Here is a 16,020-nt window from a genome sequence, read left to right as displayed (position 1 = left end):
TCACACAAACAGTTAACATCAAGGAACTGACTTGACTAGTGTTCAAAACCCTAAAGACATGGCATAAGAGAGTCTGCATGAAAGGGTTTTTAAAATGGCTCAGTGTTCTATATGACAAGCGTGACTAAAGTGCACAAACTAAACAAGGTCTCACTCTCTGACCCAATTTTAGATTGGCCAAACATACAGTACAGCATATTACAGCACAAAGCATGTGTGTATAACAGTCGGGATAGGGGGGTTGGGGGGTCAAGAGACTGAATGGCCAGCGACTGCCCCGTCTCAGGTGCACAAAGTGTATGAATGCACTATGTGTTTGGCCTCTGTGTGTAAGTGACTGGCTTCTGCTGGAGGGGAAGAACGTTTGGAAAAAATGCAGGCAGTCAGTCATTAAACAGCTGGATAGGCTCAAATGAAAGCCTTGCGCTAACGAGGGCGGATGCTAATTGAAGACGGGCGCAGCATGGGGTCAGAGTGCTTCACACCACTACAGACGGAAAACACTTTACCCAACATGCATGATTCAGCCCAGACATGTATTTATCAAACCCCGTAGAGTAAAAGTGCAATGCGGGATAAAGATTGTCTGTTACAGTATGATAAGTACAGAGGAGCAGGCTTCGGCTAGTCAAAATAAGTCAGTTAACCCTAGTATGCTGATAGTAGAATTAATTCTAATTATAGGTTGTCACATGTTCCCATCAGCAAATTATGATTTTTAGCTTCCTGAGTCACATGACATGTGATCATTGGCCTTAAACTGTGTCAAGAAGCTTTGCCGCACCCACTGAGCTAGCCCAAACAAAATAAATACAAGCTAATGGTAATCACTCCACTCACTTATGGGTGTATAATAAGACAGACACAAGGCCAGAACATGAAGCAATGTCTAATTAATATGAACGGGACAGTCCATGTGCAGAATTCTAAATCTCTCATTACTAGAGATGAACTGATTTCACATTCACTAGCACACAGACAAGAATGCTGTGCTTCAGCCATTAACCAGTATGATTTATTAGGATTTTAACGTCATGTTTTACACACTATGGTTACACTCATAACAAGTCGGTAATTACTGGTTACACAAGATTCATCAGTTCAAGTGTGTAATGTCAAATACAGTCATGGACAATTTAGTATTTCCAATTCAACTCACTTAAATGTCTTCGGACTGTGGGAGGAAACCGGAGCTCCCAGAGGAAACCAACTCAGACACGGGAAGAACATGCAAACTCCACACAGAAAGGACCCGGGAATCAAACCCAGGACCTTCTTGCTGTGAGGCGAAAGTGCTACCACCGAGCCACCTGGCATTAAACAGTTATGACTTATGTCTGTGGTACTTACCCTTTGTACGGCTGCACAGTGGAAAAAAGCTCAGGGTCAGGGTCTGCACATGCATTACTGTGTTGATATAACCATAACCCTTAAATACTTCAGCACAAGTTGCACTTCCATTTTTATCAGGACGCAGGCTGAGAGCCACTAGAGGTCTAGCAGTGGTTACACACACTACACATGGCCTAATTATAAACAATAACTGTCTCCTAAAAATAGACATGAGAACTTTATATAGTCTGAGCAGCCAGACACACATGCTTGTGTGCACGACTTCACACAGAAACAAGTATATTTTTGGCCCAGCATTTAAGGTTATTGAGTAGCACCCTTTTACATATAGCAAACTAAACACCAGATGTGATGTATAACAATAATACAATACATGTAATGGAACTTAAGTTTAAAATAAGTTCATATGTTTTAAGGCATGCATTTACTAAGTAATTAGTAATTCAGATACTTAGGTTTCTGGTTTAGCTGGACTGGGTGGATAATTAGATATTCTGAAAGTAACTATGGCTTTAATCATATTATATATCATAAATTACACAAAGTGTGCACTTCATATCTTAATATTTTAATGCAGTAGACCCTTGACTTATGAATTTAATTGGTTCCGAAGGGCTGTTCTTTAGTCAAAATGTTCGTAAGTAAAACCTGTTTTTCCCATAAAAAAAATGTAATGTAAATGGAATTAATCCGTGCCAGACCTCCCAAACCACCCCCTTACCTTACCTTTCTAATGTCTTACATGGTATTTTTTGTTATAAATACAAGTACATTTACCCTTACATCTTAAATTATAGAATATACATTACTGTAATAAACAATAAACAACAATACACAATAGTAGTACTGTACATAAAAACACAAACATCACATTTCAGTACAGTACATTTGCTGTACCATACACCATAACAAATTTCCTTTCTTTTTCCAATAGTAATATATTTGTTCATTTTCTCACCACTACGCTTTCTCTGCACCTTATTTGGGGCCATTTTGATATTGAAGAAGTTTGAAAAACTTGTTCATGACATCACGTGTTTCGTTTGCCTGCAAATTTAGGTTCGTAATCCGAAATTAGATCGTACATTAAGTTGAAAAAAATCACTCATAACCCAAAATGTTTGTATGGTAAACGGTTCATAAATCAAGGGTCTACTGTAGTTTTTTTTTATGGAACAGTTTTGTGGTTCTTTTTGATAACAGTTGTGACGGGGCAATGAAAGACTAAGAATGATCAAAAACACAAGTTTTTAAACTTTACAGGTCAACAAGTAAGTAGGTAGCTGGTTGATGCTATTATGATTGGGTATAAAACAAGTATTAACAGGCTGTGTAAGCAAATAGTTCAACAGTTTACAAACAATGCATTACTACAAGGCATCTGAGATTTCACCATCTACAATAAAACCATGAAGCTTGTGAGGACGACACTGCATTGAAAACCAACACGCTTCTATATTGAATATAACTACATGGGCTCTGAAATACTTACGATAACTCATCAGTGAACACGGTTCATCGCTGCAGTTTGAAAATGTAATTTAAGACACTTCTACATAAATGGAAGTCAACCAAGATTAATTGACGCAAAGTTCTACAATTACTGACTGTAGTCCATCTGTTTCTCTGCATGCTTTGTTAGCACCCTTTCATGCTGTTCTTCAATGGTCAGGACCCACACAGAGTAGGTATTATTTGGTGTGGTTGATCATTCTCAGAATTGAAGTAACACTGACATGGTGGTGGTGTGTTAGTGTGTGTTGTGCTGGTATGAGTGGATCAGACACAGCAATGCTGATGGACTTTTTAAACACCTCACTGTCACTGCTGGACTGAGAATAGTCCACCAACCAAAATATATCCAGCCAACAGCATCCTGTGACCACTGATGAAGGTCTAGAAGATGACCAACTCAAACAGCAGCAATAGATGAGCGATCGTCTCTGACTTCATATCTACAAGGTGAACCAACCAGGTAGGAGTGTCTAATAGAGTGGACAGTGAGTGGACACGGTATTTAAAAACTGCAGCAGCGCTGCTGTGTCTGATCCACTCATACCAGCACAACACACACTAACACACCACCACCATGTCATTGTCACTGCAGAGCTGAGAATCATTCACCACCTAAATAATACCTGCTCTGTGGGGGTCCTGTGGGGGTCCATTAAAGAACAGGTTGAAAGCAGGTAAAAAAATATTTAGAGAAACAGATGGACTCCAGTCAGTAACTGTAGAACTACAAAGTGCTTCTATATGGTAAGTGGAGCTGATAAAATGGACAGTGAGTGTAGAAACAAGGAGGTGGTTTTAATGTTATGGCTGATCAGTGTCTACAATTCATACTGTCTCCTCTACAATTAAATAATAGAAAGGCGTGTCTATTACTGACCTGTTGTTCTGTAATAAAGCCTTTACGGGTATGTGTCTGTAAGGGCATACTCTGACACAGCTCCCCCAGTAGCATGGATACCTCTTTCATACTTCGCCAGCAACACACCAGCACCATCTGAGCAGTGACACGATATGCTTCATTTTCAGATCCTACAAAACACACCAAAGCAATATTCATTCCATGCTTTTATATTATTAATTATTTATTAGGATGTTAACGTCATGTTTTACACACTTTGGTTACATTCATGACAGGACAGGTAGTTACTTACTACTCAAGATTGGTCAGTTCTAGTTCAATGTCAAACAAAGTCATGGACAACTTTTTATATTCAAGTCATCTCACTTGCTTGTCTTTGGACTGTGGGAGGAAACTGGAGCTCCCGGAGGAAACCCACGCAGACATGGGGAGAACATGCAAACTACACTCAGAAACTTCTACAACTATTGAAACTTCTCAATACTGTGCCCATGTTAGAATGCCATAAGGCCTAATGTATGAGCTTACACTGACATCTACAGGATAAAGTAAGTACTGCAGCTCCCAAGCAACATGTACACATACACAAGCGTATTTGTTAATGTTTACGGCATTTAGCAGAGGCATTTTTCCAAAGCGGCTTACAATTGTGACTGGATACTATTTCAGCTATTGGGGGCTGAGGCCTTAGGTCAAGGACCCAACTTGGCAGTGGTGGGGCATGAACCAATAACCTTCTGATTACTAGTCTAGTACCATAACCACTGAGAGACCACTGCCCTTTGTGAAGATAATCATTGCTCTGTTATATGTATGGAAGCTACTCTTGTGAATACAGAACCAGCATTACAGGAATTAAATCTTGCCATAAAGTATTAATCTTGGCGGCACTACAAAACCTGAACAGATCCTTGCTTGAAACCTGTCCCTCATTACTGCCTAAACTAAAACATGCCAAATGAGTATATGCTGCAATGTTAAACAAGAAAGCCTGGCTTCACTATTGATGTTTCATTTCAGCAGAGGTTAGGGTTATGTGAAGGCCACTGGAGTTCCTCCACACTAAACTCAACTAAACATATGGTTTATGAACCTCTCCTTGTGCAAAGGGACACAATCATGCTGGAATAAGAAAGGGCCTTTCCCCTAGCAGCTGCCTCAAACTTGAAAGCAACTTATTTATTTAATATAATTGATTTAATACACCAGTTTTGTGGCTGTAACATCTTAACGAAATTAGGAGGTGTTTACACATACTTTTTAAAAAGAATAAAGCAGTGGCTGCCAGCATAAGGTCAGCTGAGCCTCAACAGAGAGCAACAGTGGCCAAAAGCTAGTCACAGTAAATGCACACGCACGCACACGCACACACGCACGCACACACGCACACGCACGCGCACACGCACGCACACACACACATTTAAAATACACCAATCAGCCATACCATTAAAACCCACCTCCTTGTTTCTACACTTACTGTACATTTTATCAGCTCCACTTACAATATAGAAGCACTTTGTAGTTCTACAATTACTGACTGTAGTCCACCAATTTCTCAGCATACATTTTTAACCTGCTTTTACTGTTTTTCAATGGTCAGGACCACCACAGGACCACCACAGAGCAGATATTATTTAGGTGATGGATCATTCTCAGCACCGCAGTGACACTGACATGGTGGTGGCGTGTTAGTGTGTGTTGTGCTGGTATGACTGGATCAGACACAGCAGTGCTACTGAAGTTTTTAAATACCGTGTCCACTCACTGTCCACTCTATTAGACACTCCTACCTAGTTGGTCCACCTTGTAGATGTAAAGTCAGAGACGATCGCTCAGCTATTGCTGCTGTTCGAGTTGGTCATCTTCTAGACCTTCATCAGTGGTCACAGGACCCTGCCTACGGGGCGCTGTTGGCTGGATATTTTTAATTGGTGGACTATTCTCAGTCCAGCTGTGATAGTGAGGTGTTTAAAAGCTCCATCAGCGCTGCTGTGTCTGATCCACTCATACCAGCACAACGCACACTAACACACCACCACCATGTCAGTGTCACTGCAGTGCTGAGAATGATCCACCACCCAAATAATACCTGCTCTGTAGTAGTCCTGGGAGAGTCCTGACCATTGAAGAACAGCATGAAAGGGGGCTAACAAAGAATGTAGAAAAAACAGATGGAGTATTTGTAGAACTACAAAGTGCTCCTATATGGTAAGTGAAGCTGATAAAATGGACAATGTGTGTAAAAACAAGGAGGTGGTTTTAATGTTACAACTGATCGGTGTACAGTATATAGAACTGCTGGACACAAGTAATTCATGGCCACAGGTTTAGAACCCTGCCATAAAGAAAGAATGGTACTGTAGTAAATAAAATACAAAAATAAAAATTATAATACAATAAGACACTTATTTACAAGTATGTATTTACCACAGTGAACATAATGTACACTAGGTAGAAAAAAAAATACTGACACCCCTTCTAATTTTTAAATTTATGCTTTTTAGCCACAACAGTTGCTAACAGATATAATAAATTCATTATATGAATTTGGGCCAGTTGTAGCCTAGAGGTTAAGGTACTGGACTTAGGGCTGGGCGATTTTGCCAAAAAAAAAAATCTCGATTATTTTAAAATTATAACCGATTGTCGATTACGATTTCGATTTTTTTTTTTTTTTTTTTGTATAATGCAATTGAAATAAGACTTAAATTTCTTTTTTTGCATTGTAATTTAAAAGACTGCAGAAGTGCAAAAATAGTAACAGCCCCACCTATAATTATCCTTGTAAGGGACTCAAACTTTATAACAATAACGATATCACAATAATTAAAACAAAATAGAAATCTAAATTATCTATATGCTTTATAAGAATAGCTCACAAACAACTCTTGTTTTAAATATTGTGCAGCAGAACCACCTTACAAAAAGTTCTTTACAGGTTTCTTAAAAGGAACACAAGCCTGTACTGTGCTGTTTCCACCACTAAGTGAGTCTGTATCAGTATCTACATTGGGGGGCATCAAGTAATCACTCTGCTCAGCTTTTGTCCTCTTGTGATTGGGGGGTGGATGGAGGGGGCCAGTTCTGCTTCTAACAATATGGACTACAAATCCCAAGCTCTCACGGACTGTCACGTGACTGTCACATGTCCCGGTCAGCCAATCCTGATCGGGCTCACTGTCTCCGGAGTTTTTATTCAGTTCAGCGGTGTTTGATTCAGTGAATCTTAATTAAACTCTTCTGTTTGTGTCTCATTTTGCCGATCATGTTTGCGCTCTTTATTTCTAAATCTAACCGTTACCGTGTATAATCCTTGTTGTCTTCCGTTTACTGTTTTAGTTTATCCACTGGTTTTGGACTTTACCTGATTTTGTACACTGTTTTTGCCCTTTTGATATTAAACTTTCTCTGATTTATATTCCGCGGGCGTCTGGTCAGTTTCTGCCTCGTGACATGTTGGTATTTTAATTAAAATATAAAGTATGTAAACAATCGCGATTGTCACATTTCTAACATCGGGTGAAAACGTTCATGCGAATTAACCGAATTAATCGTGAAAATCGCCCAGCCCTAACTGGACTAGTAAGCAGAAGGTCGCTGGTTCAAACCCCACCACTGCCAGGTTGCCACTGTTGGGCCCTTGAGCAAGGCCCTTAACCCTCAATTGCTTAGACTGTGTAAGTCGCTTTGGATAAAAGCGTCTGCTAAATGCCGAAAATGAAATGAATGAAAATGAATTATATAAAGCAAATTATATGCTTCCAAGTTTGCAGCAACAGTTTAGGGAGGGCCCTTTCCTGTACCAGCATGACTGTGCCCATGTGCACAAAGCAAGCTCTAGAAAGACATGAAGAAAAGCCTGGCTCAAAGAAACTCCAAATTGCCTGCACAGAGGCCTGACCTGACCTCTGAACAGCTTTGGAGTGAACTGGAACATCAAGTGAGGTTCAACGTGGCTCAGTGGGTAGCACTGTCGCCTCACAGCAAGAAGGTCCTGGGTTTGATCCCCAGGTGTGGTGGCCGGGGACTTTCTGTGTGGAGTTTGCATGATATTCCCGTGTCTGCGTGTGTTTCCCCCGGGAGCTTCAGTTTCCTCCCACAGTCCAAAAACATGCAAGGGAGGTGAATTGAAGACACAAAATTGTCCATGACTGTGTTTGTCATTAAACTTGAGAACTGATAAACCTTGTGTAACGAGTAACTACCGTTCCTGTCATGAATGTAACCAAAGTGTAAAACATGATGTTAAAATCCTAATAAACAAACAAACAACCATCAGCGTCCAGTCATACAAAAGTTATTTGCACTGAATGGGCACAATTTCCCATAGACATATTTCAAAGTCTTGTAAAAAGCCTTCTCAGAGGAGGGGCTGTTAAAGCTGGAAAGATGACACAGCTATCACTCTATTTTAAAAACATTTGTTTCGGCTTGTCCAACAACAAGCTCCTGACCATGTGTTCAAATACTTTTGGCCATATAATGTATAGCAGATTTTGGGATAAATTCTGGGATTTTTACTCAGAAAAGAAACATCTGTATGGTTTATAAATGGATCTTTTTTAAATCCAGAACAGTTGCATAAATACTGCATCATGATTTAATGATTTTATGATCTAAGCCTGCCATGACTTTACAGTAATTAAACAATAATTAAAGAGTGAAATTATTAAAGAGCAATCTTATGAATTAAAATAAAAATGGGACATTAGGATGAGCAGGGAAAAAATTTGTAATTATGCACATATACTTATGCTTTACAGTATGTAGAGTCTACAGTATATACAGTGCATCACATAAAATGTAAAGCATCTGGCAGATTTGTTGTTAAAGAAAAACAAATCTTTGGTGACCTTGAACTGCTCTTAGAATTATGCCTTAAAAGCCTTAAGTTTATTAAGTTTTTGTCCTAATCAACTTAGTTAGAAACTGTTTTTAGTTAAATTTTTTGTGGAGGAGGGTAATCTTACCACTGCTCTTTGCCTGAGGTGTAGATGTTTGCTTCTCAGAGGTTGCGTTCAGTTCTCTAGCACTGGTAAAGAAGTCATTGGTGTCATGAGGCTGAATTTCTTGGAGGATCTTCTGCAGCCCAGAGGATGTTTCTATGAATGGAAAACAAAAAGGTCATTGGCACACTGCTCTCTATATAAACTTTTCCAATCAATACTTATATTTACAGAGCGGTGCAGAATATTCAATAAAGTCCAACAATAGAACAGTACATTAGGTATTACTGATATATAATTTTGGGGTACAAGTACTTCACAGCAAGTTACAGCAATAATTGACATGAGACAGTGCAATAAAAACAACTAGCATATAGAATTGCAGCTACACCAACTATAAATGTACACTGCTCAATAAAACGAAGGGAACACTTAAATCACACATCGGATCTCGATGAATGAAAGATTCAAGTAGACAATATTTACAGATATAAATTGTGCAATTAGTTAAGAACTACATAACAGTCAATGGAAACCAAAATCATCAACCCATGAAGGGTTGGACTCAAATTCATACAGAAAATCAAAGTAAAACATTGAAATCATAGGCTCATTTAATTTCTGTGAATTTCATCACTCAACTCATAATGTTACTCAGTAGTGTGTATGGCCCCCGCGTGCCTGTATGCACTTTCAGCAATGTCTGGGCATGCTCCTGATGAGATGTCGGATGGTGTCCTGGGGGATGTCCTCCCAGACCTGGATCAGGGCATCAGTGAGCTCCTGGACAGTCTGTGGCGCAACATGGCGGCGTTGGATGCACTGATACATAAAGTCCCAGAGGTTCTCAATTGGATTCAGGTCTGGGGAGCGTGAGGGCCAGTCAATGGCATCAAAGCCTTCATCGTGCAGGAACTGCCTTCACACTCTGGCCACATGAGGCTGGGCACTGTCCTGCACCAGGAGGAACCCAGGGCCCACTGCACCAGCATAAGGTCTCTCACCTCAGTAACCAACAGCATTCAGGGTACCATTGGCTATCACATGGAGGTTTGTGCGACCCTCCAAGGATATGCCTCCCCAGACCATCACTGACCCACCACCAAACGAGTCATGCTGGATGATGTTGCAGGCAGCATAACATTCACCATGGCATCTCCAGACTCTTTCACATCTGTCACATGTGATCATTGTGAACCTGCCCCCATGAACACCAGTGCTGGGCTGTGAGTACAAGTACCACTACAGGCCATCGGGCTCTTATGCCACCCTAATGGAGTCTGACAGCTTGGTCAGAAACATGCACACCAGTAGCCCGTTGGAGGTCACTCTGTAGAGCTCTGACAGTGCTCATCCTGTTCCTCCTCACACAAAGGAGCAGATTACAGTCCTGCTGCTCGGTTGATGCCCTTCTATGGCTCTGTCCGACTCTCCTCAGGTAACGGCATGTATCCTGGTATCTCCTTCATGCTTTTGAAAATGTGCTGGGAGACACAGCAAACCTTCTTGCGACAACACGTATGGATGTGCCATCCTGGGGGAGCTGGACTACCTGTGCAACCTGAATGGGGCTGCAGGTACCACCTTATGCTACCAGTAGTGACAATGACACTAGCAAAACTAGAGAAGAATCAGTCAGGGAGGATAAGGAGAGAGTAATTGTCTGTGGCCACCACCTGCAAAACCATTCCCTTTTTTGAGGTTGTCTTGCTGTTGCCTCTCCAGTGCACCTGTTGTCACTTTAATTTGCACCAAAGCAAGTGAACTTGATTCACAATCGCTTATGCTTCCAAACTGGGTAGATTGATATCCCCATGGTTTAAATGACCGTGTGTTACACTGTAATGATTAAGTATTCCCTTAATTTTTTGAGCAGTGTATTATTTATGCCCCTACCAACCAATAAAACCTAAATCCTAACAGAAAATACACCTTCTATTCAATTTGTACAGGCTTTTCTATTGACACCAAGTGTGACATACAAAATTCCGCTGTATGAGGGGGAAACAAAATATAACAAAAAAATGTAACATACATTATAAAGCCAACTGTTTGTGGACACCTTGCTATGAGTTTTTTGGACATCCTATCCCAAACCATGGCCCTAATATGAAGTGTGAGTAAAGAATAAATCTGTGCAATCATCTAATCATGCTATCATTTAACCTGATCACAATTGCTTACCAGATTCAGTATCCATGGGGATAAGCCCCTCTGGGGAGGAGCTCTGAACGACAGGAGCCACTACATCACAAATCCGGTAGCACAGAGCAATGAGCTCTGATACTATCTGTCTCCATTCAGTCTCCAGCTGGAGAGACCTACAAACAGAAGTACACATGAAAAGACACACAATCGGACTGTATGGCACTGCAAAGTGTATTACAGATTTTGACTGTATGAATGAGTGTGTTACTGTACCTGGTATTGAGCTGCTGTAGAGCTGCAGTGATACAGTGAGCTCTGCCATATAAGGGACAGGAAGCAGCAGCCTGTAGCAGAGATGCTTCAGCCTGAGCAACCTCAGCCTTCAGACACGCCATCAAGAACAGAACAACTGAAACAGCAAACAAAACCCTTTCTCTGTAAAATGTCACTGTCTGTAATTACATGTTTAAAATGTTTTAATAACTGCTGTCAATATTGGCAACACCATCTACATTTATTCAAGTAAACATATTTAGCGGAAGACTGATAAACTTTTGCCTTAGAAGAATTTTATGGGTAAACATTTCCCATTTAACAAATATTTATTATATATTAACAAGTATTTTTAAAAAATTACACAATACTGTCCATTTTATGCTTTTTTATATAATTATGGTTAAGTACTGGTTATGCACTAGTTTATGGTTATGTACTAGTTTAAATCAGCATTATGCATATGCCCATTATAGTTATGTGTACTGTATGTATTTTTTACAGTAAACATATATTTTAAGTGAACAAAAAGGGCTTGTGGGCGGCACAATGGCTCGGTGGGTAGAACTGTTGCCTCACAGCAGGAGGGTCCTGGGTTTAATTATCAAGTAGAGGGGCCGCTCAGGTGGCGCAGTGGTAAAGTACGCTAGCTCACCAGAGTTGGGGTTCCGGATATATCGTATCAAATCTCACCCTACCTTTCCGACTGGGTTGGGCGGCAGTATGAACAACGTTTGGCTGTTGTTCAGGGTTAGGGGTAGAAGTCGGAGCATAGGTCCTCATAACTGGTGGAATAACATTGAGGGGGGTGTGACCCTCCGTGCGCAGTGCCCGTCAGTGTATGAACTCGGCTCGTGCAGGTGAAAAATGCAGGCTGTACTGACTGCGTGCCGGAGGGGGCGCAAGTAAGTTGAGTGGCGTCCTCAGTCAGCGGCAAAAAGGGTCGAATCAGTATAGAGGACACAATCAGGGTAATTGGACACGACTAGATTAGGGGAGAAAATTGGGGGAAAAAAAGTGGGAAAAAATAGATAGTAAAAAAATAATAATAAATTATCAAGTAGAGCTGCCAGAATCCTTTCTTTATGAAGGTTGCAAGTTCTCGCCATGTCTGCACGGGTTTCCTACAGGAGCTCCGGTTTTCAGGTCAATTTTCAGTCAGGTCAATACATTAATTCACTCATTTATTTTTTGTTTTACCACTGCCTGGACATGTCACTACTTCATCACAGGGCAAACACACATACGCGCACACCTACACACAGGGCAATTTTAGTATCTCCAACTAACCTGGCTGCATGCCTTTGGACAGTGTGAGGAAACCGGAGCTCCCAGAGGAAACCCACTCAGACATAGGGAAAACATGCAAACTCCACACAGAAAGGGCCCAGACCGCTTCACCTGGGAACCAAACGCAGGACTTTCTTGCTGTGAGGAGACATTGCTACCCAGCGAGCCACTGAGCCGTCCAGTTAGGTGAAATGGAGATACAACATTTACATTAAACCTTTACTGATTAATCATATGTAACCTGTAACTATGTGTCCTGTCAAAAAAGTTACCAAGGCATAAAACATGTAAAATTTCTAATAAATAAAAAAATTATTAATAAAGAATGGCTCAAAAACCAGTGAGTCCTTTTTAATTACAAGCTCAGTGTCATACTCAAAACTTTAGACCAGGATTGTCCTTGACGCAGCACATTCCCTGCATTTATTAAAAATGTAACCTTTGTGTGTCCCTAAAAAAAAGTGATGCATGTGCATACGCATGTGCAAAGATCATATTTAAAGTTTTGGCATTACGGTAAGATAATGGCAGCACTGGGCTTTACTATCACATTTACTTGCCCTCATCCACATTAATAATCAGGGGGAAAATCCTTTTTAAGCTCATGTAAATGCACTTCATGGAAATGTATAACAATTTATTACCAACACAACTACAGTTGCCTTTACAGAAGGTAGCCAACTCATTCTGGTATACCTGCCAGTGTTCTTCTCTCCAAGATAAAGGAAGCCTCTGACTGGTTAATATCAGGTAGCTGTAAAGGGACGGCCTGCTTGTGGGCACAGTGAAGCAGTGCATCCTGAAGACCTTTCTGGTGCAGCAGCAGATTGAGCAGATAAGCAGCTGTGACGCTGTCGAAGGGTTTGGTGCTGTTGCTAAGCTCTAGAGCAGCCTGGAGCACACACTGCAGCCTGTCTGGTTCCTGTGTCAAGAAGCACACACAAGTCACATGTAGAACACTATTAGAATGAAAAGTAAAGAGTACAGTAGCCAAATAAAACTGTATTGAAATAGCTCAGATAAACAACGTTAAAATTTGTATGTTGTTAAAGTCCTTACAACGTCCGTTGCTAGACAGCTACACATTATCTTAAAATTATCTACAACTGATGGACTACAGGGCTGTGAAAAAGTATTTGCCCCTCAGCCAATTTTTTTCAGTCAATTTTTGCTCATTTGTCACAATTCAAATAGTTTCAGATCTTCCAACTAATTTTAATGAGATAGACAACACAAGTAAGCACTGTGCATTTACATGAGCTTAAAAAGGATTTCCCCCCTGATTATTCATGTGGATGAGGGCAAGTAAATGTGATAGTAAAGCCCAGTGCTGCCATTATCTTACCGTAATGCCAAAACTTTAAATATGATCTCTGCACATGCGTATGCACATGCATCACTTTTTTTTAGGGACACACAAAGGTTACATTTTTAATAAATGCAGGGAATGTGCTGCGTCAAGGACAATCCTGGTCTAAAGTTTTAAGTATGACACTGAGCTTGTAATTAAAAAGGGCTCACTGGTTTTTGAGCCATTCTTTATTAATAATTTTTTTATGTGGAGTTTGCATGTTTTCCCTATGTCTGAGTGGGTTTCCTCTGGGAGCTCCGGTTTCCTCACACTGTCCGAAAGCATGCAGCCAGGTTAGTTGGAGATACTAAAATTGCCCTGTGTGTAGGTGTGCGCTTATGTGTGTTTGCCCTGTGATGAAATAGTGACATGTCCAGGCAGTGGTAAAACAAAAAATGAATGAGTGAATTTACGTATTGACCTGACTGAAAATTGACCTGAAAACCGGAGCTCCTGGAGGAAACCCAGGACCCTCCCTGCTGTGAGGCGACAGTGCTACCCACCGAGCCATTGTGCCTCTCACAAGCCAAAATTTTAAATGATTGTTTAATTTATTGATGATGCAGTTTTTGCACAGTGTCTTTCTTATTTTGGAATCGTGTACATTCAAAGGCCTGCAGTTCTTTAAATGTTCATCTGGGTTCTTAAGCGACATCCTTGATGAGTGGTCAATGCGATCTTGGTGACATCTTGCAAGGCCGGCCATTCATGTGAAGGTTCACCACTCTTCCACATTGTCTCCATTTGTCCAGAGCCTTAGCAATGGCTTTGTAACACTTTCAGGTAGATTTCACTGGCTTTCTTTTGAATATGTTTGTATCTCTTCAGAATGTGGCATTATGTGCTACTTTATGAGAACTTCTAGCCTGTTTCACATTGGCAGGTTCATTTACATGATGTTTGGGGCGGCACAGTGGCTAAGTGGGTAGCACTGTCGCCTCACAGCAAGAAGGTTCTGTGTTCGATCCCCAGGTGGGGCGGTCCGGGTCCTTTCTGTGTGGAGTTTGCATGTTCTTCCCATGTCTGAGTGGGTTTCCTCCCACAGTCCAAAGACGTGCAAGTGAGATGAATTGGAGACACTACATTTTCCGAGACTATGTTCAATATAACCTTGTGAACTGATGAATCTTGTGTAATGAGTAACTACCGTTCCTGTCATGAATGTAAACAAAGTGTGTAAAACATGACGTTAAAATCCTAATAAACAAACAAACAAACATGATGTTTAGAATTAACAGGTCAACCGTCAACTGAATTTCATTAAACTAGATAAGGGGACAATTATTTTTGACATAGGGCCAGGTAGAGCAGAACAACATTTTTGTTGAATAAATGAAATCATCATTTTACTTAGTTTTACTTACTTTGTGTTTACTTGAGTTATCTTTGTCTAATAGACCATTAGAAACAACACTAACGCTTGTGTACCATCATGAATTCAGTACAGAACAATGTGGTTTGGGACACAGCTCAAACACAATTACCTAACTGATAAAATATATATTAATGTTGCACCATTTGAAGGCCCTTAGTAAAACTCTTAATTGTATCCTTACAGAACATAAAGGCTGAATGGTCTATTGTAACCTACCCGCAAGCCCACCGATTTGGGAGGCAGTTTTTGCAGCAGTGTACAGGCCAGCTGTTTTACCTCCAGGAAGTTGCTGGACAGGCTGTAAAGAACAGCCTGGGCATAAGCATGAGTTACACATCCTCCAAGTGCAAAGCCACCTTCTGACAAACAAAAGAGAAAGACAAATCAGAGATTACAGTTGAGTTATCTGAAAATCTTTTATTTCACTATATTGATTTAGTGCCCACATGCCACTTCTATTAACAGTGCTACCAGCCCCTGAGCTAGTGCAGGTTTATAGTATCAGTAAATGATTAAGATCCAGCCTGTGTTTTCAACTATTTTAAGAGTGCAATAAATATATTAAGAACAGTGCTGTAGAATAAGAATGTCTGAACTGAGCCTGTCAATCATCAAACTCAGCTGATAATTACTGTCAAACAATAACTGTGATTTTCTTAGTCTTGAAGAAGTAATTTAGTTAAAGGTTCACAATACATCATGCAAACCCAATGTTCTACAAGCTCATTTTCAAGTAATGAATGAAGGGTAGTACCCATGCTGAAGGAGAACTGATCAGCCACCAATCCCAGCAGCTGCAGAGCCACCAGACAAGAGGAGAATGATGCTCCTGGCTGGAGCACCTGGAATAAAAACTCACATATCCAGTGCAGGAATTCCTGAGGATAAACAAAGAAATAAGGGAGTTGTC

The 16,020-nt window shown here is 40.6% G+C and overlaps 1 protein-coding gene across 1 annotated transcript in view; it reads right to left on the bottom strand.

The window, feature by feature from the left end:
• Positions 1-16,020, bottom strand: part of thada (THADA armadillo repeat containing) — a 220,069-nt gene that overhangs the window by 192,039 nt on the left and 12,010 nt on the right. Inside the window, exons 15-21 of the mRNA XM_062995897.1 lie at positions 15,865-15,988; positions 15,327-15,469; positions 13,081-13,306; positions 11,095-11,230; positions 10,858-10,994; positions 8,698-8,829; positions 3,746-3,897 (exon numbers count right to left, since the gene is read on the bottom strand). Of these exons, the coding sequence (XP_062851967.1) occupies positions 3,746-3,897; positions 8,698-8,829; positions 10,858-10,994; positions 11,095-11,230; positions 13,081-13,306; positions 15,327-15,469; positions 15,865-15,988 (1,050 nt within the window). The remainder of the gene's footprint in view (positions 1-3,745; positions 3,898-8,697; positions 8,830-10,857; positions 10,995-11,094; positions 11,231-13,080; positions 13,307-15,326; positions 15,470-15,864; positions 15,989-16,020) is intronic.

Source organism: Trichomycterus rosablanca, chromosome 5, assembly GCF_030014385.1.
Source record: "Trichomycterus rosablanca isolate fTriRos1 chromosome 5, fTriRos1.hap1, whole genome shotgun sequence".
Classification (NCBI taxonomy): Eukaryota; Metazoa; Chordata; class Actinopteri; order Siluriformes; family Trichomycteridae; genus Trichomycterus; species Trichomycterus rosablanca.
This window is presented reverse-complemented; position numbering and strand designations above follow the sequence as displayed.